This window comes from Danio rerio, chromosome 15 (genome assembly GCF_049306965.1).
Source record: "Danio rerio strain Tuebingen ecotype United States chromosome 15, GRCz12tu, whole genome shotgun sequence".
Classification (NCBI taxonomy): Eukaryota; Metazoa; Chordata; class Actinopteri; order Cypriniformes; family Danionidae; genus Danio; species Danio rerio.
In genome coordinates this window covers 22,687,332-22,715,000 of record NC_133190.1, presented here as the reverse complement: position 1 = coordinate 22,715,000, position 27,669 = coordinate 22,687,332, and the positions used below count along the sequence as shown (strand labels likewise).

Genomic DNA, 27,669 nt, shown 5'->3' with positions numbered 1-27,669 from the left:
CATTTTTTTTTACACTGAACGTCACTCACGTCAAGGTGCTGTCATTTGCCTACAAAAAAAGTAAGCAAGCCTTTACCTGAATTAAAGCCAAAACCGCTGTAAATTAATAGCACTTAATGTGGAGGCAAATTGAGACACAAAATCACTTACACAGACTTTTATGTTTTAATGTTTTAAGCTTATAGAATGACTTGCCAAACTTTACGAGAGCTGCTGAGTATTTTAATATTTTCACAACATGTTTCCAATAAACACTACCTGATCTAAGATTTGTCACCCATCCAAGTTTTAGGAACAACAAATAATAATGTGGCTTCTAGTTGATCATTTGGTATCAGAAGTGGCTTATATGAAAGGCAAAGGCCTCTAAATTATGCTTATTTTACCAAAACAAAATATGATCATGCCTTGATTTTTAATTATTTAATTAGGACAGTAAGCTCTAACTTTGCTTAGACAAAGTATTGTCACTTAACAGAAATAATGTACAGTATAGAATATAAAGTCATGCTGCAGTGGAAAAATTATTTATTTTGTGTATGACTCCCATTAGCTTGGAAGACTGCATCCATACATCTCTACAACGACTCAAATAACTTATTAGTAAAGTCATGTGGAATGGCAAGGAAAGCCTTCTTCCAGTTCATCAAGATTCTTTGCATCCATCTTCATTGCCTCACCCATCTTATCCCAGACATGCTCAATAATGTTCATCTCTGGTGACTGGGCTTGCCAATCCTGGAGCACCTTGACCTTTTTTGCTTTCAGGAACTTTGATGTAGAGGCTGAAGTATGAGGAGCGCTATCCTGCTGAAGATTTTGCCTTCTGCTCTGGTTTGTAATGTAATGGGCAGCACAAATGTCTTGATACCTCAGGCTGTTGATGTTGCCATCCACTCTGCAAATCTCTCACACACCCCCATACTAAATGCAACCCCAAACCATGATTTTCCCTTCACTAAAGTTGACTGATTTCTATAAGAATCTTGGGTCCTTGTAGGTTCAAATAGGTCTTCTGCATTATTCGTGATGATTAGGATGCAGTTCAACAGATGCTTCATCTGAAAAAAAATCTAACTTCCGCCACTTTTCCAAATGATCAATCAGAAGTCAAAATTTTTGTCAGGTAGTGTATTTTGAATTGGATCTGTCAGCATGAACATTTCTATTCATTTGCTTGCCCTTTTTTATACCTTGTTTAAAAAAAATGTATATATATATATTCCACATCTGTCTGTTAGTTTGTTGCGTTGGATGTGAATTTGATTAGAACAAGAAATTGTTGATTAGAATGGTGGATGTGCGAGTTGTACAAGAGAAACTTTGGCATAGATGGTAAAATGATTGTTAATCAACATCGAACCTAATGGAAAATGTTTATTAAACATATTCCAGGTTATATTTCATCTGCAACAATGATGTGAAGTTTTAGGAAGAAATTTTTGGTCAGTAATCTCTGATATATATGCATAATTATGTAAACACCCGAGGAGAACTCTCTACAAATAAAACTTCACCCAAAATTGAAAATGTACTAACTGGTGACTTGCCATCAGTCATTTGCAAACCTTTATGAGTTTCTTGGGTTTCTATTCTGTTGAACACAATTGAAGAAAGCCAAAATCCAGTAACCATTGACATTCATAAGAAAAATGAATACTAAGTCACTGGTTACCAGTTTCCAACTTTCTTCACAATATCTCCCTTTCTGTTCATAGAAAAGTCAAACAGGTTTTGTAATAAGTGAAGAGTGAGCAAAGGATGACAGTTTCAGTTTTGGGTGAACTATCACTTTAAATATGAAAGACATTTGAGTAATGTGAAAGGATGATTGACAAGGCACTAAGCCACTTTTTGCCTTACCTTCAAAGCTGTGGGCACTTTTTGGAATAGCTGGAATGACAGGGCCCTCCTGTTCTTTGGGAATGATCTTCACTGGGATGCAAACACACAAAGTCAGAATTTCCTGATTATGGTGATGGGGAAAATGAACCATTACACAGAGTACTACCTGTGCAGGCTGTCATGCATGAATCCTCAGATTCATAATTGTTCTTGTTGCCACCGCAGCCTCCATAGATGAACTGTTGACAGACTCCATTGTTGTAGTAAAAGCGCTTAATGGAGGCTCTGCAATTTCCAGTCACTGCAGGAGACTGACACTTCTCTGAAAGACATTAGAGTCAATGGTGTTTAACTATACTTAAAGATGTGGACAACATAAAACCATGGACAACTCATTTTATTTTAAATACTTAAAAAAATAAAACCCAGATGAAATACCTTGGAATTCCTCTGATGTCATTTCAGTAAGAGCCTTGGGATCAACATCTGAGGAGAAGGATACAATTTTTAAAAGTGAACAATTTAAATACTACAAAAGTAATGATAAAAACAAAAGGCAACTTTTATTTATAATACTGAAGTATTAAACAAAGATCATCCGTTTTTGTAATAATGTGTCCTCAATTGAAAACATGTTTTAATACAGACCCCTTAATATAGCCAGCTGTAAATATGCATATAGGCATTGTTATTCAGAAGAAGTGCAGTTCGAGTTATAACAGCTTTGATTACTCATTCCCCATAACAATGAAATATTTAAGATAAAAATAAACATGTTGCTGAAACGATTAACAAATTACCTATAATTATTATTGTACTCAGGTTTTTTAATATATAAAAGTCTATTCAGCATTATAGTTCTGACGTGAATGTGTGCTTTGAAATCTTATTTATTTTATAAATTCTAGATAAATTTGAGTTGTTTTTAGATTTTGGTGAATTATGTTTGTGAAAACTTTCAAAAAGAAACTTCATACAACAAATCTGTGAATATGCATGTTTGGTGAATGAGACCCATTATTTTGTTCTGAATAGAGCACAGTCTGATTTCTGAACTCCATTTTAAATAATTTAAAAAATAACAATGGAATTTGTCTTTATTTATTTAGTGCAAACCATTTCTAAAATGATAGGCCATTTAAGCTTCAGCCTTCATGTTTCTAAATAAATGTTTAAAGCATGATCACTCTTATTAAGAATGGGTCTTATTGGGATATCTTGAAAACAGTTATATTTGCTTACCATTCTTGATTTCAGGTCCAGACATTCGGCTGCGCGGAGAGACAGAACGGGCGTCCTCAACAGCACCTGAAAACAGATCTGTAAGTTTAATATTCAGCGTTTTTTGTAAATTCACATTATTTTTTGCTCACCAAAACTGCATTTATTTGATTATTTTTTATTTAAAGAATCAGTTCACGCAAAAGTGAAAATGTGTTTATTAATTACTCACACTCCTGTCACTTCAATGCCACTATTTGATAAACCACTTCAATAAACCACTATTTGAAATGCATATTAAAGTCTTTTATGTTAAACCAGAGTCCTAAGAAGTCCAGAAAAGGTGCAAAAAAAAAAAACTGTCAGCACATTACTTCAGAGTTTCAACTGTAACCATACGAAGATTAATAACAAAAACAACTTTGTTCACTAATGTCTTCTGCATCAGGTCTGAATGCATGTTTATGCATGATGCATGTGCAATACGATGCTTGAGAGTTGCTCTGCAGATCTAATGACAAGATGTTATAGTTCCTATAGTATACTTGCACTCTGGCAACCTCAGTTGCAGGAGAGAAGACACTTGCGAACAGGGTTGTGTTTATAGTATTTCGTTTTGGCACACAAAAGTGTTCTTGGAGCTTCAAATGATCACAGTTTATCCAGTAAAGTCACATGAAATGTTGACTATTTTGGTTCCTTGTCTGGAAGTTTAGAACTGTTGCCATCTATGGAGGGTCAGAAAGCTCTCAGATTTAATCTAAAATATCTAAATTTGTGTTCTGAAGAAGAAGTTCTCTTTTGCATACTAATCGTGCTATATGTCTCAGAGGATACAAACGACATGAGGGTGAGTAACTAATAACAGAATCTTCCCTTTAGGGTGAACTAACCCTTTAAAAGGAACCGTTTTCCTACCGACAGTCATTTATTCTTGAGATATAGCAAAGCTGAATTTTGTCTTCAGTCTCATCAGACTCCTCAGAAAACATTTGTTGTTAAAATGTTGAAATTATTTTTGATGAATAAAAAGTTCAAAAAACAAGTTTTTTATTTGGAATTAAATATTTTGTAGCATTATAAATGTATTTACTTAATTTTAGGCACCCTCACTAAAAAAAACAATAATTGAAAAAACACTAAATGACACTTTTGTTTCAAATGTTGAGGTCAGTAGGTTACAAAAACTAAACATTACCATGTTTTTTGCAAAAAAATATAGGAAGCAGTTTTCTCTCTTTTTCAAAAAAATCCAGTTGCACAATTCATTACACATTCTCACGCATTACACATTGCATAACACAAAACAGCTTAAAGTGTTGTAAATAAAATTCTTTGTATGATTTCCCGATGACAATGATATGATTATGCCATAGTGTGTCTTTATTGAAAGCAAATGGCATCTTTTTACATCTAAACATCACCTCAACTCATAAACATGGTAATTTGGTGGATCACAAAGAGTTACTCAAATACAGCAGGCACAAAAACAAAGACCCAGTGAATCATAAACTAAAGAAATCGAAAAAGTACTCCCTTTCCTCTTAGTGAATTCATGACTCACTCAAAAAATACCTGTAAAAGAGGGAAGTAGTAACTTTAAAAAAAAGACGACTAACAACTAATGTGTTTGTGCTGAGGACAAGTAATCCATCTGCAACAGAGGTCACCAAACCGGTTATTCAACAACCCAGAGTAAGCTGAAACCTTACTGAGTCTTTTCATAGAGATTCAGTATTTTAAAAAACACTGAAACTCACTGAATTTGTCACATACCTCATTGAAATCCTATAGAAATATCTAACCTAATCAACTTTGACTGAAGCAGTTTTGATTTCAGCCTATGAAATGAAGACTCTTTGCTCTGGGAATATGCTGAGAATGATTTAATACTCAGGCCTCATGTCAAGTTACCTGGCTGAACTCAGCTATGAACTCTAAGTGGAAAGAAATCTACTCAACGCCACTCAAAATATAGCAGAACGTAAACCAGCAGACTGACCATAACGAGCACACAGCCAACCACAAACTACAATGTGGGCACTGGATTTGCGCCCACTTTCGATGGAGAAGGGCTGTAATAGATCTTGTATGGTTTTTTTCCAAAGCTCATATTTTGGTCTCCTTGTCGAAAGCTGTTTTCATCACCACAGACATGTGGGATCATAAACTGATATGCTCTAAAAACTATTCCAAGTGCCTTTTTTGGGGATTGTAACGGGATATTAAAACCTGGGCCTCGCAAACCAGCGTGTCAAGATTTCAACTCAAAATGGCCCATAAAACTATGTTTTTTTTTGGGCAGGCTAAATGTATGTGCATTTCCTTCTGGTGTCCAATTGCAAACACTGCCTAGATGCAAATGTCAGCTGTCCCAGAATCCAGGATGTGTTTATTGATTTGCATTCATCGAGCCACATTTCTTACATACCACACCATACAACTAGGCTGCTGACACATTGCTAGTAGCATAAATAATGGTGCTCTGAATGTCTCTGTCCATTTATAATGGTTTCAGAGGTAAAAATCAATATTAAACACATACATGCAGCTTTTAGATCATATTGTACAACCACAAATCTAATTACAAAACACTGAAGATTACTTTTATCTGCTATCCAAGCATTTGATTTGACATTGTGCTTTACCAGACTAAGTACGCATGCAGACGTATCAGCTATGATTCATAAACAATGATAAATGTGAAGGGAATGACGCAGAAGTTGATTATTGTTTTGGCTTTTTTGTAAGATCAACATATTACAATGACTTCTCAAAGATCACATTTTTACAACGACTTCAAGGATCACGTGTATTTTTAAGAATGCTGGTTGATGGTAGCAATCAATCTACATTGGACTTCCAAAGGATGAAAAAATTTACTATGACAGCAATCAACATTCTTCAAAATATCTTCTTTTGTGTTTAACAGAAGAAAGAGACTCAAATAGGTTTTGAACAACTGAAGTAAATTATGATAATTTTTTATTTTTGTGTGTACTATGCCTTTAATAACTTTAATAATATTTAAATTTTTTGTTTTAATCTATTTTGATTAAATAAATGCAGATTTTGACATTCACAAACAATAAATAAACCGTAACAGCGTATCCATTTCAAACTAATGTAATGCATTTTTTTATTTAACACCATGTCAGCAACCAAGGTTATTTTCATGGCAAGAACAAATATAGCTATATACAATTAAAAAAAAAATCCTTAATATCCATTTCAAAGTATATACATCCCAATTTCATTTGTGATTATAAATCTAGTGTCATCAGAGCATTAAAACACTTAAATAATAACTGCATAAAACTCAAATGTCAACTTTTAGTAAATATTAGCTGATATTTACCCTTCACCCCAAGACAGGACGCCTCACATTCCGCCTGGGAGTAAAAGTTATTTTCGTTTCCCCCACAGCCACCATAGATGAAAGACTTGCAGGTCTGATCAGTGATATCGTAGAAAAACCTTGGGAAGGCAGCACGACAATTCCCAACCGCACTTGGGAAACGACAGTGATCTAATAGTAAAAAAGAAAAGGAAAAATCAATAAACACTTTTAGATATGGACACTTCCCTCTGGGTCATAATATTACTGCAGACCTCAGATCAGATCTCATAGCAATACCTAACAATTACATGTATTGGCGAATAATTAGATTTACATATCATTTATATATTTTATTAATGGTTTTTATTTAAAAATAAATAATACACAGATGCAAAAATGACTCAGAAAAATTTGACAAAATATTCAATATTTATATTTTCCAGTGTCCATGAGTTAGATCAGACTGACTATGCTGTCACTTCTCACAAATGTAACATATGTTTTTTTAGGCATTTTGAGACTCAACCTTTCCTCATGCAATTAAAAGAGCTTTGTTTACAGTACTGGGTTGTAAAACCTGAAGTACAGGTTGATCATGTAAGTGGACAATAATGCTGAACTACTACTACTTGGAAAAAGGAAGGGTTTTAGACAGCAGTTTTTGTTGAGGTTAGGTTCATTTATTTGCTAAATTGTAAACTTTATTATATATACACGTTTGTAGATACAATTTATTCACAAATAGGTATCAACCTAATGTACACGCTATTTATATATTTTTATGTTATATATTGTGTATGTATTGTAAATGGCAGAACTATTTAAAGAGTGAACTAACAACGCAATAATAATACAGTAAATTGATTGACTTTTATTATGTCTTTCATAAAGCTGTGACATTTAGTTGTAAAATACTCATATTTAACTAGAAAATTATTATGGAAACAGGCGTTTTATTGTCATGCGATTAGAAAACCAAGAAATAAACTGAGTAGACAGCTTACAGGTCAATACACTTGTTTTACATATTCTAATATGTCGACATATTTAAAGTTTTCTTTATAACAAGAAGCATTTTGGTAAAGTCAAATGGTGCAAAACATCTTTAAAAGGCATACACGTTTTGTATATTGATGAGAATTTATATCTGTTAATGAAGGTAAAAAAAAACGTAATTAAAACGAATAAAAACTTTCCCATAGAGAAAGATCATTTGCATATGGTAGTTTTTCTGCCTAATACAGGGTTACACTTTAATTCATAGGCTAGGCTTTGACTCTTTAAACCTGTTTTAAATAACCAACTGGCTAACTAATAAAGTAAATAAGCTAAAATTAATATAATCGTTTAAGAAAGCCTACATGACAATTTGTCTTTAACCTTTTTTGCTAAAGTAGTTTCATTTCTGGCTTTGTTTACCTGTGGTGTTCAGAGTCCGAACTTCCGCCTGATTTTTTTGCCCTTTGGTGGTCTCCGCGATCTTGCGGTACACCTGGAACTGTGTGGTCTGGCTCAAAACACACACGTCTTTGCCGTCCTTCATACAGTTAACAAGGTTACATTCTTGCGGGCCGTCAGCTGTTTTTCCGATTAAGGCAAGCTGGCAGTCTTCCCTCTCACAGCAAGCCCGCTGGCACTGCTCGACGTTCATGATCTCCGACAGGTGGGTCAGGTAAGGCGCGTTGTCATTAAAAGACTTCGGATCCAGACCCTGGTTGATTTCCGTGTCTGGGTCCCAGATACACGCGCTCAGAACCGACGAACAGCATAGAAAACCGACGATTGATGTTGTAAACCACACCTGAGCCATTCTTTGTTTTCCTTTTTACCTGTCCCAGCAGCTGTTTTTGTGTATGACCGACTGTTTGCGACTGCAAAATGAAGTTGAACGAACTCTATAATGACCACACCTGTTACAACGAACCCGGATGACGTCCGTGTATATTACGAACACAGCAGGTGAGCGTCTTCGCTCCTGGGATATAAAGCAGCAAACAACTTCCTCTAGAGTGACGTCACAGTCTTTTATAAGATCCTCACTCCGAGACCAAACTGTCGAACGATCACTGAAGACCTCCAGAAATTTCCTCAAATGATAATATATCGTGAAGGCAGGATATGACTGCACAATGTACTAAGCTCAAGGATACACTTATGTACTGTTGATAACACTGTTGATTAATACATTGTCATACTTTTTTTAGGTGTTGTTTATCATAGTAGGAATTAAGTACAAGTACATCAAGGCACATATTTGCACCTGTAAACTTTAACAGATACTGTTAAAGTCAATTTGTTTGCCCTCCCCTTAATTTAATATAATGTTTCCCAAGTGATCTTTAACAAACCAAAGAAATTTTCACAGCATTTCCTGTAAAACTAAAATAATTCTTCTGGATTAATAATACGTCTTATTTCTTAGTTTGTTTTGAATAAAAGCAGTTTTTGATTTAATTTGATTTTGATTTTCAGTATCATTAGCCCCCTTAAAAATATTTACTGTGCTATTTTAATTGTCTATACAACAAACCAGTTATACAATAACTTATGAATGACTAATTATTTTTACTTTATAGCTAACATAACCTTGTTAAGTCTATAAATTACACCTTAATCTGAATACAACTATTCGGTAAAATAACTAGTAAAATATGCACTCACTGTCACCGCGGGAAAGATAAAAAAGTAATTATTAGAAATTAGTTAGTTAAACTATTATGTTTAAAAGCATGTTGTAAAAAATCATGAGTTTGAAGATTTGTGCTTTATGTCACATCTAAAACCAAAAATGAATAAAGGCAAAACTAAACTAGTTGAATTTTACTTTTACATGAGGGTGACTGAAAACAAAATTTTATCAATGTGTTAAATCTGTTCTCTTGCTGTATACTTGCTGACTGTTTGTAAATTAAAGACTGCATTCCCTAACGTAAAACTATGTACACTCAATTTCTGATTATTAATAGCCTCCGCTCAGCCAAGGACTTCCTAAATTAAAAGTTTTAAAATTGAAAACAAAAGTCTAATATAATCAACAATAGAAATTTTGATAGTTCTTCACAACATGAACGTGACTAAAGTTGATTACCTGTGTCAATTTGGGGCTTAGTTTCTGATGAATGTGGAAAACTGATGAGCGCAGCACCGTCACTGACAAAAGTCATGGGAAAGGGCGCGACATTTGAAAGTGCGTGATGTCTAATCTTGCTTCTCCATGGTGTTTTAATTGTGACACAAAAATATGTGTCCAAATTTAGGGGGGCCAGGGGGAGGAAAAAAATGAAATCTATAATAAACAAGGAAACTGCAAAACAGTCATGCAAATGTCTTTATTAGCTAAATCTACAATGTTTGTGTGAAGGACAGTGTGTGTGCTTGTTTATGTGAGTTATGAGAACAAAAATTATTTGTATAATGTCATGGGTATGACCAGTGGCGTATAGCGCAAAAAGAATGAAAAAAATTGACACATTGCTAAAAAAAAATATTTTGAAAAAATAAATAAACAAAAAACTGAAAAATCACATGTACATCATTATTTACAGCCTTTGCTCAGTACTTTGTTGATACACCTTTGGCAGCAATTACAGCCTCAAGTCTTTTTGAATATGATGCCACAAGCTTAGCACACCTGTCTTTGGAAATTTTTGCCCATTCCTCTTCCCAGTACCTCTCAAGCTCTATCAGGTTGGATGGGAAGCGATGGTGTACAGCCATTTTTTGATCTGTAAGTGATGTTCAATAGAATTTAGATCTGGGCTTTGGCTGGGCCACTCAAGGACATTCACAGAGTTGTTGTAAAGCCACTGCATTAATATTTTGGCGGTGTGCTTTGGGTTCATTGTCCTGCTGGAAGATGAATCATCACCCCAGTCTGAGGTTGAGAGCACTCTGAAGCAGGTTTTCTTTCAGGACGTCTCTGTACATTGCTGCATTCATCTTTCCCTCTATGCTGACTAGTCTTCCAGTTCCTGCTGCTGAAAAACATCCCCATAGCATGATGCTGCCACCACCATGCTTCACTGTAAGGATGGTATTAGCCTGGTGATGATCGGTGCCTGGTTTTCTCCAAACATAATGCCTGGCAATCACTCAAAAAAGTTCATTTTTAGTCTCATCAGACCAGAGAATTTTGTTTCTTATGGTCTAAGAATCCTTCAGATGCCTTTTGGCAAATTCCAGGTCGGGAGTGGCTTCCATCTGGCAACGCTACCATACAGGCCTGATTAATGGATTGCTGCACAGATGGTTATCCTTCTGTAAGTTTCTTCTGTCTCCACAGAAGATTGCTGGAGCTTATGCCTAGTTCAGACTGCATGATTTTAGTCCTGATTTTGGCTCACCGACAGGTTTTGAGAAATCGCCAACAAATTCAATTCAATTCAATTCAGCTTTATTTGTATAGCGCTTTTACAATGTAGATTGTGTCAAAGCAGCTTCACATAAATGGTCATAGTAACTGGAACAGTGTAGTTCAGTTTTTAGTGTTTAAGTTCAGTTCAGTTCAGTTTAGCTCAGTTCAGTGTGATTTAAAATCATTACTGAGAGTTCAAAAACTGAAGAGCAAATTCATTGATGCATAGCTCTACCAATCCTGAACCATGCGAGCCAGTGGCGACAGCGGAGAGAGAAAAAAAAACTTCACCTGATAGGAGTGAAGAAAAAAAAACCTTGAGAGAACCAGACTCAGTTGGGCACGACCATTTTAATTTCTCCGCTGGCCAAAAGTCTTGTGCAGAGCTTCAGTCACCGCGGTGGAGGCTGGAAGATGGCCTCAGCGAAGACTCGTCTGTCCCTGGAGCATTGCTGGAATCAAACTCATGTTCTCCACTCCCCATGACCATCAGCACAGCAGCAGCTCGGGATATGGCCTGGTCCCGGTTATGGAAACCTTGGGATCATCTTGTCGCTGGTCTTGGATCCAATCAGTGACTGCATAATCTGAGGACCTCGGGATGAGTATTCCCAGGTGAAAATAGAGAATAATTAGCGTAGCTGCTGTTCGTAGTGTATATAAGCAAGATGCAGAAGCCTGTGTGGAACCCGCTAGGTGATGCATTGAGTGTATGCTTTACTAAACAGATAGGTCTTTAATCTAGTTTTGAACCTCGAATGTTATCAGGAAGGCTATTCCAGAGTGTGAGCCATGAAAGAGAAGGCTCAACCTCCTTTACTCGATTTTGCTATTCTAAGTACTACCAGAAGCCCTGAGTTTTGAGATCATACAGAGCGAGTTGGATTGTTGCGAGACAGAAGGTTGGTTAGATAAACAGGAGCTAGATTATTTAGAGCTTTATAGGTGAGAAGTAATATTTTAAATTCAATACGAAACTTAACAGGCAGCCAGTGTAAGGAGGATAAAATTGGGGTGATATGATCATATTTTCTAGACCTGGTAAGAACTCTGGCTGCTGCATTTTGTACTAATTGAAGTTTGTTAATAGAGGATGCCTGAAACAAATGCCTGAAATCACAGGCAAATCTGTGCTTGTGCACGTGAGTGACAATCACACAGTATGAACTATCAAAGACGCGATCTTTGAGAGTCGCCGATGCCTGCGAGATATTTGGCATGCTAAATATCTGGAGCTGTCAGCGAGACAAATCATGCTGTGTGAATTGAGTTTTGACTGAAAATAACATCAGCGATCGCCTACAGTCAATGAGAGAGCAGCATTTACTTGTGAGTGCATGTGTGTATACCTGCTGCAGGCCAGGGGGAGGCTGGGGGAGAAGTTAAAAGTGCTAATTTTTTGGTTTATTTGGACCCACGAAAGGGAGGAAAAACTAGTGAAGGTTTGACAGGACTCAGGAGCACCCGTGTCTGTTTGACTTTCATACATGAAGAAGTTAGTTTATTATCAACTTAAGTTGAGAAGAAATGGCTAATTCCCTTTAAACCCAGGTGAGCAAATATGTACATTTTCGACCCCATTAAAGGCTTCTTTCTCATTATGTAGTTAATAACAAAACATTTACTATGTGTTTTTGGTTGTGAGATGTAGTTTGGATGAAGTTGTCGGCGATTCTTTCTATGGTAAAGTCATGCAATGTGAAAGCCCCTGTCGCCGGTCCATCTTGCAGTGTAAACAAAGCATCGACGAAACGCTAGCCCAGTCATGCTGTGTGAAAACATCTGTGACACGACTACTTTGAAAATAATGCAGTCTGAACTCGGCATTAGACAGAGTGACTACTGGGTTATTGATCATCTCTATGACTAAGGGTCTTCTCCCCCGATCTCTCAGCTTAGATGGCCGGCCAGCTCTAAGAAGAGTCCGGGTGCTTCCAAACATTTTCACTTAAGGATGATGGAGGCCACTGTGCTCATTATAACTTTCAGAGCAGCAGAAATTTCTTGTAACCTTCCCCAGCCTTGTGCCTTGAACAATCCTGTCTCAGAGGTCTACAGACGATTCTTTTGTCTTCATGCTTGGTTTGTGTTTTGACATGCACTGTCAACCCTGAGACCTTATATAGACAGGTGTATGCCTTTTCAAGTTATGTTCAATCAACTGTTCTGCTACTGTGACTTTAATTTACTAGCAGAAGTTATGTTAGGTTTTATTCTACAGCTATACAAAGTACAGGTAGCCATATTTTTATAATTTATATTTTATGCATGATATTTTAATATTTTACACATTAATCATATATAACATATAAATATGTTACAAATAAATACCAAATAATTATAAAGTTTGATTGATTGATTTAATATTTGAAGTTTTGATAAAAATATTTTTTAAATGGATTAAAAAAAAAACGACCACTTCTTTTTAATTATATATATGGGCCTATTTACTTTTTAAGTACAAATAGCTTTATTATTTAGGAAAAAAGCCACGCTGTCTTATGGTGTCAAAATATTTTGTTCTGGACAACTTTGAGCAACAATGCTGTTAATGGGCAATTAGGTGAGACATAGGGCAACCAATTAGGGCAACCACATCCAGATGCAATTTGGTTTCCCATTCTCAATAGGAAAAGTATAGCCAAGCAACATTGCTCAAAAAGGTTTTGAACAGAAAAGATTTTATACACAGCACCCGAAAGACTTTTTGCTCAAAGGTTGCTGAAGAATTGTTTATTAATTTTTTGAAACATTCATGTTTATTAATGGAAATCATTCAAAAATAATATTTATTATGCTGTTCAGAAATTCCCACCAATCATGGTGTTGCTGTGAGCAAAATGTAACAAAAAAAAAAAGATCTCCACACATTCCAAACAAGACTTCGGTCAATTTCTTTATACCCACAAATGATGTAAATGCACAAACATTTTTTCATGGAATTGTACTTCTTTATCTTATTAAAGCCATGTCTTGTACCCTTGTCTTGTTCATAGCCTATTGCTTTAAAAATAACATAAAAATATAATAATAATAATAATAATAATAATAATAATAATAATAATTTATATATATATATATATATATATATATATATATATATATATATATATATATATATATATATATATATATATATATATATATATATATATATATATATATTGTAGTTTCAAAATATGAGAAAAACAAATGGCAAAAAATAAAAAAAAACTTTCATATTCAGTGTTGGTGTAAAAAAGTTACCAGGGTTGTACTACTTTCTTAATATTAATAACTGCAGTTACTTACTCACTTATTCACTATGCTTTGACTTAGTTTTGATTTATCAAGCACTGCTACATTGGAATGAACTGCCAATTACTCTGACATATGTTTCATGTGGCAGATGCTCTTCCAGCTGTAATCCAGCTCTGGGAAACACCCATACACTCTCTCATTCATACACACACACTCATACACTACAATTATTATTTTTTTTACTCAGTTGACCTTTACCACACGTCTTTAGCAGGGCCGGAGTGGGACTCCTTTTCAGCTCTGGAGTTTCAAGCCTCAGACCGGCCCACCTCAGTTCACGACTGACTACATTAAAATAAGGTCATTTCCAATTCAGTTGCTAATTACACTATCACGTCTTTTTTTTGAGAAAACAGCTGCTTTAGAACTTCAAATGTTCAACAACCCTAACAGTATTATATGTCTTAACAATAAAAATGAAAACAATAAATTATTCTAACGAGGATTCGAACCCGGATCCGCGGAGTTTTAACCACACGTGCTAACCGCTGGACCACAACAGCTGTGTGCAATGAGGAGACACAACTAAGTTTTATGATCATTAAAATAGATAAAAAGAGAAGAGTTGCAAAAAAATAATGAATAAAAAGGTTGTGGTCAAGTAATTAAATAAATTTAAAAAGTGTGACTGCTGAGAGCAACAGATTCTGGAGCTAGGTACACCGGCCCTCGCGGCCAAAAAACGGACCGGCCCACCGGGAATTCTCCCGGTCCTCCCGATTAGCCAATCCGGGCCTGGTCTTTAGGCTGTGGGGGAATCCAGAGCATCCAGAGTAAACCCACGTGAACAAGGGAAGGACCGGCAAACACCACACAGAAATGCCTTCTAACCTAGCCAGGACTCGAACCAGCGACCTTTCCCTATTACCAACATTGTATCATCTTGTTGTTGCGGGTCCCTGAGGGTCGGTCGCAGTACCCCTAGTGGAGAGCGACAGGACGGTAATATGGCAGCGCTAGGACCCCGCAGCGACCCGGCGCGCTCTGGAGGTGTCAGAGGAGCGCACTTGCTCCGCCAGACTCTGGATCAATTATTTGTATGCAAGTGTCCATCCGGAGGGTCAGTCTGGAGATGGCTGCGAATCGGGTGGGGAGGCGTTATAACAATAAAATCCACTCGCCGAACCGAGGAGCCAGCCGGGAAGCTGGACTGAGTGTGCAGAAGAGACAAGCGCGAGTCACCGTCAAATATAATAGAAAGGAACTCCAGAGGCGCCTGGATGTGGAAAAGTGGATAGATTGTGGACTTGACGAGCTGTATTTGGGAAGGGTGAGTCATCTTTTTATTTAGAATAATGAGTAAAGTAAAATAAATGAAACACTAATTGACCTAAACAGTTTTCAGATTATAAACTGAATTTCAATGGTAATAAATCTGCTATTTGCTTATTATTTCTTTGCGCTGTCATTGGAAGCTATTAATGAGTAGTTCATTTGTTAGTAGTAAATGCATCTGTCTTATATAGTAATGAAAGTTTCATATGAATGAGAGGAAGATTTAAAATTCTTGCTATCCACGTGGAGATGTGCACCTACGTGTCTCAATTGTAAAGCAGGTGTCACTACATTTTAATCCAAAACTGAATGTAAATGTTCTGATGTGGTTAAATGTGATAAAGGATTATTCATTCCACAAGTCAGTTTAGCAAAATAATCCTTGACTGAGTCGCTTAGATGTGCAAATCACAGACTGTTCAGCACGTTTATTCATGAAGGGCGTGAACCTTTTCTCGGGTCATTTCTCGAGACAGCAGCCTTTTGTGTCCCTCATGAATATATAAACAGTGCAAAAAGCGACTTTAACGATGACAGGCTGAAACCAACCTTTACTAAATAATCACATGCACTGTTTTATCAACCATTTAAATGACGTTATATATATAGTTTTATATTGTTTGTTTTGTTTCTTCTTGAGGATGTATATGTAAACACATTTAAATGTGCAGCATTGTATATTTAATTATTAGACCACATTTTAGAAACTACCTATACAGATTTGTATCTGAAATAATTTATAATAATTAATGAACAATTATTTTATAATAACAATAAAACAATATATACTAATTTAGGTCAGTTAAAAAGGCATAAAAGTCTTATAGTAATAACACAAAAAAGCACTTTACATCAAAAACTCCTAATGTCTCCTTGAAAAATGGTGATTCACTCGCTGCTTGTTCAAATTGCTTGTTAAAATGAGCTGAAACATCACAATTCCTGAGATAAGGGCGACTTAATAGTTTTATGTTAAGTCAACTAAATCATTAATAGTGAACTTAATCGATTCATTCTTGGACAACATGAATAAGCAATTGTGTGGAACCATGCATTTTTACAGTGAGCTAAAAAGGGGTTTTCGCAGTGAAGCCATAGATAACAACTTAAATTTGTTTGTTGCCTAAATAACCTTTCTTAAAACAATCCATCATTTTTCTTAGTGAGAAGTTTCATAAATGTTAAAAGTTCATCATGCACCCACCAATGTCAATAAGAAATAATACTAAAAAAAAACTTCAGTTTACATCCAATGAAGCACCACCAAAAAAAACTATATACACAATTAAATGCAATTGAGTTGGTCCAAAATGATTACATTAAATAAAAGTTTAAATTCATTCATTTATTCTTTTCGGCTTAGTTCCTATATTAATCTAGGGTCGCCCCACCGGAATGAACCGCCAACTTATCCTGCATATGTTTTACGCAGCGCATGCTCATCCAGCTGTAACCCATTACTGGGAATCATCCATACACACTCATTCACACACATACACTACGGACAATTAAGCCTACTCAATTCACCTGTACCGCATGTCTTTGGACTTGGGAAAAATGGAGCATCCTAAGAAAACCCACGCAATAACGAGGAGAACATGTAAACTCCATACAGAAAGGCCAACTGGCTTGAACCAGCAACCTTCTTGCTGTAAGGCAATCGTGCTACCCACTGCGCCATCATGCAGCTTAGTTTAAATACATTTGTATTGTTATTTAAGTTAAACTCAAAGGTCTGAAATTATCATGTATGTTTTTTATGTCTCATATATTTCAACGTATCTTAGTTTTATTTGAAGTTATCCTAAATTAACCAAAAGAGCAATATTTCATGAGTTACATTTACAGCTTTTTGAGACTGATCTCCGCACTAATTTTACGACAGTTATTGCCTACTGAGCAAAGCAACAAACTGCATTTTGCTAATTAAGCTTGGGTGCTTCTAAGCATGGGTGCTTCTGCAACGTGTTAATCTCAGAACCCAAAGCATTACATAAAATGTTCTAAATCTTCAAACTAAAGGCACGATTAAACTCCAACAACCCTTTCTATTAACTTTAAACACTTAAGATTACTTTTATTGTCTTCATTTCCCTCTCTTAATTCAATCCCACGCAAAGTATGCTGAGAAACACAAATCCCCTAACCTGTTAGTTGGACCAACACAATTCCTTAATGTTGTCACAAGACAAAATGCTAAGTTAACTTAATGGTTTACAAATAAAATTAACTGGCCAAAGAAATTACAAGAATTGTATTGTTTCAGCTAATTTTAAACAGGCAGTCTGAACAAGCAGCAGTATTCTTTTAATTGAGTGTAAATACTTTCTTATTAGCAAGCATTTATAAAACCACACACGTTTTGAAGATTTGTACCTCACACCTTGACATGGAATTTGCATCTCCTAATGCTTTTAACACTAACTTGACTCAGCTTATTGTTAATGTAGCACAAATTTACATCAAGCTGCTATTACTTTTCCCCTGGGAGGCTTGAAAAAAATGTTTGATATGCAGAAATGCTAACAATATCCAATTAGTTCACATTCTTGTGTCTTGGGATATTTTAGGATGTAAGTTTTTTTTCTTCGTGTGTCCAGTTCCCAAGATCAGGGGGCTGATCTTAAATGCTTAAAGATGCTGTTAAGATTTGTTGGTGCGTTTGCTGCCTTACATGGAGAGCGGAGAGCTCTGGGATGCCAGCAGGCGCCTGGAAAACAGTAAACACTCACAGTCACTGGGCTTTGTAATGGTGGATGTTTGGGCTCTGACACTGAAACGCACATGGCTTCCTGCCACCAAAAACACAGTTATGAAATGATGAAGAAGAGACTAAAGGGTGTTGCAACAAATTCAGTTTCAACATCTGTGGTGGTTTTCTGGGGTTAAATTATAGGAGTTTATTTTAATCTCACAATTTAAAATTGTAAAATAATTGTAAAATAAAAATATTTTTGCACAAGCTGTAGCTGCTTTTAAGCTGTTTAAACTATACACAGATTTAGTTTAGGATTAGATTTGAATCATTTTTATTTAAAAATGCTTGTAAATTTACGAAATAAGAAATAACACACTGAATTGAACATTCAATTTTGAAAAATGTTGAAATAAGACGGCAAGGTGGCTCAGTGGTTAGCACTGTCACCTCACAGCAAGAAGGTCACTGATTCAAGTCCCGGTTGGACCAGTTGGCATTCCTCTGTGGAGCTTTCATGTTCTCCCTGTGTTTGCGTGGGTTTCCTCCTGGTTCTCCGGTTTCCCCCACAGTCAAAAGACATGCACTATTGGTGAATTGAATAAACTAAATTGTCCGTAGTTTATGTGTCTGAATCAGTGTGTATGGGTGTTTCCCAGTTCTGGGTTGCAGCTGGAAGGGTATTTTCTTTAAAACATATGCTTAATAAGTTGGCGGTTCATTTCGCTGCAGCCTGATGAATAAACCTATCAGGTAGAGGACGTCAACATGTTGTCATTATGACGTTGTCCCCAACGCACCCCAACGTCGTGGGGACATTGGATTTTGTTTTAAAAAAATCTAATTACGCCAAAGGAAAATTAATAAATATTTTGTTATTTTAATTGTAATGCAATTATTTTGTTAAATCATTGACAAAAACTATTAATTTATGATGGAATTGATGGATTTAAATATATAATCTATTTACTTTTCTATAATCAATCTTATGATTATATTTTACTGTAAAACATTATATAGTGTATTTGATTTAGAAAATGTGTCAGTGTACCTATCCTAAGTATTTTTGCTATTTTCTGAAACTTAAAAAAAACTAATAGTTCCAAAAAAAAAAATCACATTAAACCACAACAGAATATTTGGCATCTCTATGTTAATATTAGGATGCTCTTAAATGTGTGTGTGTGAGAGTCATTGCATACACTCATATTAAGGCACAATACCTCAAATTCATAGAAAAGGGTTAGTGGTAAGTACAAAGATCACAAAAGGCACATCTTTATTCCCAATTTACCTTTATAAGGTGCACATCAGTACCAAAAAGTGACATGAAGTGTACATATTAGTACTCTTTAAAAGAGTTTTACCCCAGTGACCAACTTTTAGTTTTCATAAATGGTGACTGAACAATTGCCAACAGTAAATTTTTGCAATCTTTATAATGTGATGTTGGTGCTAAAAAGTAACAGCCCCCACTGAGGCTGTAATCAGATCCTGCTCTTCATTTCCTGTCGGCAGCAGACCCGACAACATCCTGCTCTTATGGTCCTGGGATTGATTGATTGATGGTAAATTTGTCTCATGGGGTGTTCCTTATGAGTGAGGGGGATGGGGGCTGTGGAAATGAAGACCCCATATGTCACTGTATCACACAAAGAAAGCCCTCCTGCAACTGTCCTCCACCCCCCATCCCACAAAATAACAACCCGTTACCTATTGGTCCACACACAGTGCATCACAAGCCCCATTAAACAGGACTATTAGTCCACGGCTGTTAGTCCGCAGCTCTATCAAAAGCTTAATGAAAAGCATAGATTAGAGTCCCTGAGTTATCAAATCAAATCAATTTTTTCTCCATATCATCATATATGGGTCAAGTGGACAAAACTTTGTGCTAGATATGATGTATCCAATGTATAAAATGAAACATGACAGTTGTAGTTCTACACTTAAATTAAAATGAGTGTCGGTGGTTCACTGTCATGTGGTTGCAAACCTTTATGAGTTTCTTTTGTCACTAAAGAAGATATATTGTAGAATAATTGAAATGAGTAGCCATTGATTTTTATAGTTGGAAAAAAATAACATAGGCGAAGCAGTGGCGCAGTAGGTAGTGCTGTCGCCTCACAGCAAGAAGGTCGCTGGTTCGAACCTCGGCTCAGTTGGCGTTTCTGTGTGGAGTTTGCATGTTCTCTCTGCGTTCGCGTGGGTTTCCTCCGGGTGCTCCGGTTTCCCCCACAGTACAAAGACATGCAGTACAGGTGAATTGGGTAGGCTAAACTGTCCGTAGTGTATGAGTGTGTGTGGATGTTTCCCAGAGATGGGTTGCATCCGCTGCGTAAAAACTTGCTGGATAAGTTGGCGGTTCATTCCGCTGTGGTGACCCCAGATTAATCAAGGGACTAAGCTGACAAGAAAAATGAATGAAAAATAACATATTTTGGAAGTTTTCAACATGAGTTAACAGAGAAATGAATATAAGTTTGAAACAAATAGTGGGAGAGTAATTCATGACAGAATTTTCATTTTGGATGAGCCTCACCTTTAAGTTTCAAAGGTGCAGTATGTAAGTTTGACACCAAGTGGTTAAACTTGCTCTCCCAGTTCAAAACACATGCAAGACAGGTTATGACTGCTGACATCAATAAAGCCTGATTTAAATCATGTTCTATATAAAAGCAACAATATGCAACAGCAGGAATATTTTCCATAATAAAAGGAGTTTTTTCTGAACCAACACTTAAATTATATATTTTAGAAACGTTTTTTTTTTTTTTTTTTTGCTGCTGAATAACAGAAAACTGACAATGATCTCCTCAGGTACACCTCATGTGCTTTATTCAGTGTTAAATGCTGATAATGCCAGTTTGAATGCCCTTTTACATGACATTTAATGCCATACTACTGAAAGCAGCAGCAGATAGTTCACTTCAGATCTTGAAAATAAAATAAACCATACATTTAATAATGTTAAAGAGGTTTAATATGTATTAATTAGATTATAAACCTTGCCATTTCGTTGAAGTCCAGTAAGTGCACTATTCTGTGCTTTTGAATGGCTGTGTTTAAATATCAGACTTTCATCTGGTGCAAACAGCCAAATTGTTTATCACTGCCTTTCTCGTCACATAGCATGTTTTTAGAACACGGGGTTACAATGTAACCTGCTCACCTAATGTTTACATTCGTAATGTTTATGCTATTTGCTAATAATAACCACCTCATGTGAAAATCAAAGACAGCCGTTTCGGCACATAACAGATATTTTAAAAAAAGTGAGAATGTCCACTTAGCATGTTTCTTAAATATCTGCAAACATATTCTGGTATTTTTATGTTTTAGAGGATTCAAAATCTTACAATTAGCACCTTTAAAATGTGCAATAGGAAATCTTGGAAAATGCTAATGTTAGCCTGATAGCGCCGAAAACCTACAGTATGTTCCATCCGGCAAATCACCATCCCTAAACACATGAACGTGCACTACACAGCATCACTACAATACATCATGTAACATTCACCAGAGATAAATATGTATAGTAAATACAGTAATTACAATACCAAATTTTAAAACAGAAGATAGGTTGTCAATGTTGGCCTGCCATTCTCTTTTTAAACCACATTTGTGAACACACCAATGATTTGAAAATGAAAATTGTTTCTGAACAAACGGTGCGCAGAGGTATGTAAATGCATATTTTTACAGGCAAGCAGAACATTCTAACACATCAACAAGAACATCATAAAGTTGGAGCTGAAATTTTTGATTGCACAAACTTATTTTGGTCCTGCACCTTCCACAGCATATTAAACGAAAAATAAATACAACTGGACCACTTAATGTAAAGATTGCTATCAGGACTTGAAGAAACTTTCAACCAGCATAATGAAACTTGTTTCTGAAGACAATCGCCTATTACCATTATACTAAAAGGTAAATAAAAAAAAAAAACAGTTTAAAATTAATCAGGAACACAAGAGTTTGTTACAGCAAACATTCTGGAAATATTTATATACTACCATACTTACTACTATTGGTCCATAGTAACAAAGTCTCTTTAAGGCAAGAATTTTCACTCAGCAGCCATCTTTGAAACGCCTCTCGGGCAGTATGCTCTGGCATTCTGTCTGAATGGGGAAACATCCAGTTCTCTAAAACTGTTTGCCAAGCTTATGATTACATTACATATTTGGAATCAACAATACACTTTAACAACAACCGTCTCATAAGTTTCATTTCTACACTTCTGAATCAAACTAAATCTGCATATTTTCATGTTGCTAATGTGCATGTGCACTCAAAAGGAATGAGATAACAACACCAACCTTATTTATGGCCGTTCTACACATTATCAATCTCTGGATAATGATCGTCTGATCGCACTAAAGTAATTCACAACTTGGTCTTAAATCTTGATCATGAATCTCCTCCAGAAATGAAAGCGACTCTTTGTTTAAAAGTTTGTGATTTGCTGTCATGTGATGTGCGTTTGACAGGACGGACTATACCACATGTTCGTTTCATACAGATTACAAACCTAAAACACTTCTCCTTCAGTCTATAGCAATCAATGATAGGCTCTTGGACAAGAAGGTGGGGCCAAATTGACTGTTACACTTTTACCCATTCAAAACTATTCGAGTAATATGTCTTGTGAATTTGGTGGTCTTTGATAGTAATGACATAAATAACAAGTGAGTGTGGCTCTGTTGCTTCACCTTATTTTATGTTTTTCAGACATCTTTTTAATTTAAAATATAGAAATATTAAGGCCTTCAATGTGAGCATATCAGTGTAGAGCAATAATTGTAGTGTAGAGTATTGTATTGTTGTTGTCTAGTGTGCATTAATGTGTTCATGTGTTCATAAGCTGTGTGATTGGTGATTTGCAGCAGGGGCGGACTGGCCATCTGGCAATTCTGGCAAATGCCAGAAGGGCCGGACCAATTTTTAAATGTGGGCCGGTCAGTTTTTTTTAATATGTATTGTTTTTACGTGCAGGCAGCTTTTATCTCTTGCTAGATGTGATATTATGATGTTGATAAAAAAATGTATAATAATAATAATAATAATAAATGTTAAGCATTTGGCCCAATCGACGACGCCTGCCTGATTTTAAGATTGGCCGACCCAATCCGAGGTCACCCGGACTTTATCAAAATCTGGCAAGAATGTTATATTATTTTACCATCTGTACACCAAGATAAATACTGAATGTGCATGTCCGTAGGTGGGGCTGTGTCGGTGTGGTAATGTGGGCTGATGTGGCTGCAGTGCCAGGGCTGAATTTTTGTCCCAGTCCGCCCCTGATTTGCAGGTTAGGACGTAGGCTATCAGTGTTATCAGGCTAATGCTAACATTTTTTTAAGATCTCCTATTGCACATTTAAAGAAATAAAATGGACATTTTCTCCAAAAATGAAAACTCTATCACAATGTACTCACCATCTATTTGTTCCAAACCTATCTGAGTTTCTTTGTTAACTCATATTAAACACTTCCATAATATTTTTATTTTTTAATAAATAATGTAAGGTTAGGGTAGCTAAATAATCTTTTAAAGAAGGGAGAAAAAGTTTCTAGTATACATCTCGTTGCTGTTGTCAACGTTTATGGTTCCACACATACTCAATGCAAATCAACCTGTCACTTGGTAGAAGTTAGCCAAATTAGGCACATGCTAACATGGTCATGCTCAGTAAAAAAAAAATCTAAGTTGTTTTAAATGAGAACCCTGTATCAGAAGTTCACATTAAACTCAAGTGTGTTGCTTCCTGTTTCTTTATAACTGATAGCAAAATTTACTAGCAATTTATGAGTAAAAAAAAAAGTTTTTTTTTTTCAAACCAAATTTTTCAAAAAATTTCTTTATGAAGCACATATTTTATTTTATTTTATTTTTTGAATCCTTATGTGGCACCGCAATTTTAAAGAGTTCTGCCATTTTAAACAAGTCATTCTTACGGCAGAGATCAAACTATTCCGTGCTCAGAGAAAGTGCATGACAGTCAAATCAAAATCCATTTTAACACTATTCACTACTCTCTCCCACACCAAAAAGAAAGCAGCTAAACAAAGAATAAATTGAAATGACTTACTTACCCACTGCGCGTCCACATAAGTTGTTCAAGATATAAGTTTTTTGATGTACAAAAACATTTGTTATGAACTCAACATAAAAGAACACTAGATAAATAAAATTACTTTTATGAAATTTAAGTAATTTAGTAATTAAATAATTTATTTTTTTAAACACCTAAAACGCACACATATATATATATATATATATATATATATATATATATATATATATATATATATATATATATATATATATATATATATCTGTATATATGTGTGTGTGTGTGTGTGTGTGTGTGTGTGTGTGTGTGTAAAAACAGGAGAAAATATTCACAGAAAATAAAAGCTTGGCGTCCAACCCCTACTGCTTCTCACTGTGTATATGAGTACAATATTCACCATAACAACAAACCAACCAAAAACAATTGATGAATGGATAAACAACAAACATCAGTCAATATTTATACACACATAAAAATGCAACAAAACATTGCATTACTTCCAAATGTAAAGTTAAAGAAACACAACCCGGACTACTGTACATTAAATTCTGGTTAATATAATGTTTGTTTGGCACTTGAACATAATAAATGTTTAGAGACAATATTGTAAACAAACATCTACAAAATGCATTCTTTAAGTTTGTCCATACATAATCAGTTCAATCTGAGTTATGATCAGATCACTGAAAGAGCATGCTAATACCAGGTGGGAAAAGTGCCTTAGTTTGCATGCTAACTCTATTCCTGTGGGAATGATGATCAGAAAAATGAATGCACCTGGATGGACTACCAGAATGCTTATATAAGCAACACAAAGACCAGCAAGTAAAACAGCAGATGTAAGAAGTCGCGATCCACATTTAGACTGTTTATAAACAACATTTCATTTCAGAGTTGAGTTCTTGTTCCTAATATGGTCAGCTAGTAAAGAGGTCACCAATAACCACAGGCTCATTTATTCTGTGCGCACACATATTTCAAGATTTGTTTCTTGAGAAAAAAAAGGTTTTTATAGTGAATTTTAGTGCTCCATCTAAGGCTTGTAATGTCATTAGGCTACGCAGTGTCAGCTCTTGTTGATCTTGCACACACTTTTGCCTTTAATGTGGAAAGACGTGCTGTTACATCACAGTTTATGGAGTCCCGAGGACAGATGATGCACAAACGATTTGACATTTTACTCTGGTTGGATGGAGCTGACGTGAGAGGTGCTGAAATGCGGGTGCAGAGATTATCCATAGCGTTGAAGATTAGTGAATGCAGTAATATTTGTACTGTTAATTCAGAAGTGTGTTTTATTGTGACAGAGTTTGAATGTTGATGAACCTGATTTTTATATTTTGAAAAGACAGTTTGTTTGGTGTTTGTAGTAGGTTGTTAAGGCATTGCTGTGGTGGTAAAAATACTAAATGTGTTAATATTTGTCATTAAAAAGTAACCATATGACTCCTTATGAAAGACTTTGAATGTTTATTACCTGGATGCTTACATTCAAGCATTCATTTTCTTTTCGGCTTAGTCCCTTTAATCAGGGGTATGCGTAATGAACTCCCAAATTATCCAGCAAATGTTTTACGAGGTGGATGCCCTTTCAGCTGCAACCCAACACTGGGAAACACCCATACACTCTTGCATTCACACACATACACTATGAACAATTTGGCTTATTCAATTCAACTGTACCGCATGTCTTTGGACTGTGGGGGAAACCAGAACACCTGGAGGAAACTGACGCGAACCCAGGGAGAACACTCCACACAGAAATGCCAACTGACCCAGCCAGGGCTCAAACCAGTGACATTCTTGCTGTGAGGCAATCATGCTACTCGTGCTACCGTGATGCCATTTAGATTCTTACATTAAAAATAAATATCTATATAATTTTATGAATGCATGGAGGTTACTAAGGTAAAATTAGTGTAGGCTGTTCTATTATATGTAGTTAATCTTGCAGAATTGTGACTCATGAAAGAGTTTGAATGCAGTTTACATTCTGAACAGATGTTTTGATTGGTGCATGCAGGGGATTGCCAAGGTGTTTTTATGGGGTTGCTAAGGTGATGATAATAATAGTATATTTAATATTATTTGTAATTAATCATGTAAAATTAGGACTCATTATGATGCAAAGTGATTAGAAATGAACTAGATTTTGAAAAGGCATATTGTTTGCTATATTGAGTGCATTGTGTCTGACATTGCATCTCTGACAAATGCAATCTCAGTGTTCATCATAAAGGCTGCATCCAGCTACTATTGAGCTAAAGTGCTAAAATGGGTAAATGCTGTATTATTTGTAGCTATGGCAAATAATGATTCATCATGTACAGTAGGTGTAGGTGAAGTAGATTGAGAAATGTTTTTAAGTGTTTTATAAATGCAATGGTGTTAAAATTAGTGAGCGTACTATAGTTTGTAGTTAATAATGCTACATTGGGATTCGTGAATGTCTACAGGGTGTTATTAAATAGACATTTACAATTATATATATATATATATATATATATATATATATATATATATATATATATATATATTAGGGGTGTAACGATTTATCGTTGTACGATTTATTGTGATGCAAAAATGTGTCAATATGCATCGTGGCGTTATGACGATTTGATTACGATATGACATCCGTTTTCTCTTATTAGTTGAGCTGTTTGCACGTGAGCTACGTTCCACCTGCTGTCGCACGTGAGTTCAGATTGCAGCAGCAGTAATGTTAGCAGACCAAGATGAGTGGAGCTGAAATAGAGGATGGCCCATCCTCTCAAAATCAGACGTCTGGCAACATTTCGGTTGTACAGTCATTGCTTTAGACTCGTCCGCTTTTTGACACGCATACTGGGTCAAACATCCTAAGTTATAAAGTCTTCACAGTGATTTACATACTTTGCACAGCGACATGGTTACCTCCTAATGGTGTTGAAGGAGTCACATACTGTATTTATAAGGTACAATTCACCCTAAAATATCATTCTGTCTTCATATAATCATACAGAACAAAGGTTTACATGCTAAAACGGCTTGCCATACGCGCGCGTCTGCTTCAGTGAACAGAACCTGCAGGTTGTGACTAACAGGTAATAAAGTAGTAAACAACATTCAGTTTGTGGAACAGAGTGATCGTTCAGGAGCCGCGTGGGAAGTATGAACAGCACTTAGCAGTGGAAATGAAACCGAAAACGTGCACATTATTTAAATAATCATATCGCATTTTAGAGTTATGATTACGACGAGCGTTAACCCTTTTGAGTACAGAGGTACACAAAAATGCACGTCAACATGATACACTTAATAGTGCCGACATCAGCGACGCCGAAGAAATAGTAAACCTGCCTAAACTGCTGAAAAGAGCCACGACTGTCCTGTGTAATGAAAAGACAGCCACCCTGTCACTCGTCATGCCCAACATGAAGACAGCCATCCATAAAAACCTCTCAGACAGATACACATAAGTTCAGGATTATCTTATAGAACTGCTGATTACCTGGAAATGTGGATTTTTTTTGCACACAGAAAAAACACAAGTGACCAAGCAAAGCCTTAAGCTCTTA

At 35.8% G+C, this 27,669-nt stretch overlaps 2 protein-coding genes across 2 annotated transcripts in view; one reads left to right on the top strand and one right to left on the bottom strand.

Moving 5' to 3' along the window:
- spint2 (serine peptidase inhibitor, Kunitz type, 2) overlaps positions 1–8,308 on the bottom strand; it is an 11,460-nt gene extending 3,152 nt beyond the window's left edge. Inside the window, 6 exon segments of the mRNA NM_001077250.2 lie at positions 1,864–1,935; positions 2,012–2,167; positions 2,284–2,331; positions 3,088–3,153; positions 6,425–6,595; positions 7,826–8,308. Coding sequence (NP_001070718.2) covers positions 1,864–1,935; positions 2,012–2,167; positions 2,284–2,331; positions 3,088–3,153; positions 6,425–6,595; positions 7,826–8,216 — 904 coding nt within the window. The 5' untranslated portion in view covers positions 8,217–8,308.
- A 6,811-nt stretch (positions 8,309–15,119) lies between these two features.
- The window catches only part of ppp1r14ab (protein phosphatase 1, regulatory (inhibitor) subunit 14Ab), a 38,840-nt gene continuing 26,290 nt past the window's right edge, over positions 15,120–27,669 (top strand). The window contains 1 exon segment of the mRNA NM_200810.1: positions 15,120–15,330. Within this exon segment, the coding sequence (NP_957104.1) occupies positions 15,133–15,330 (198 nt within the window). The 5' untranslated portion in view covers positions 15,120–15,132.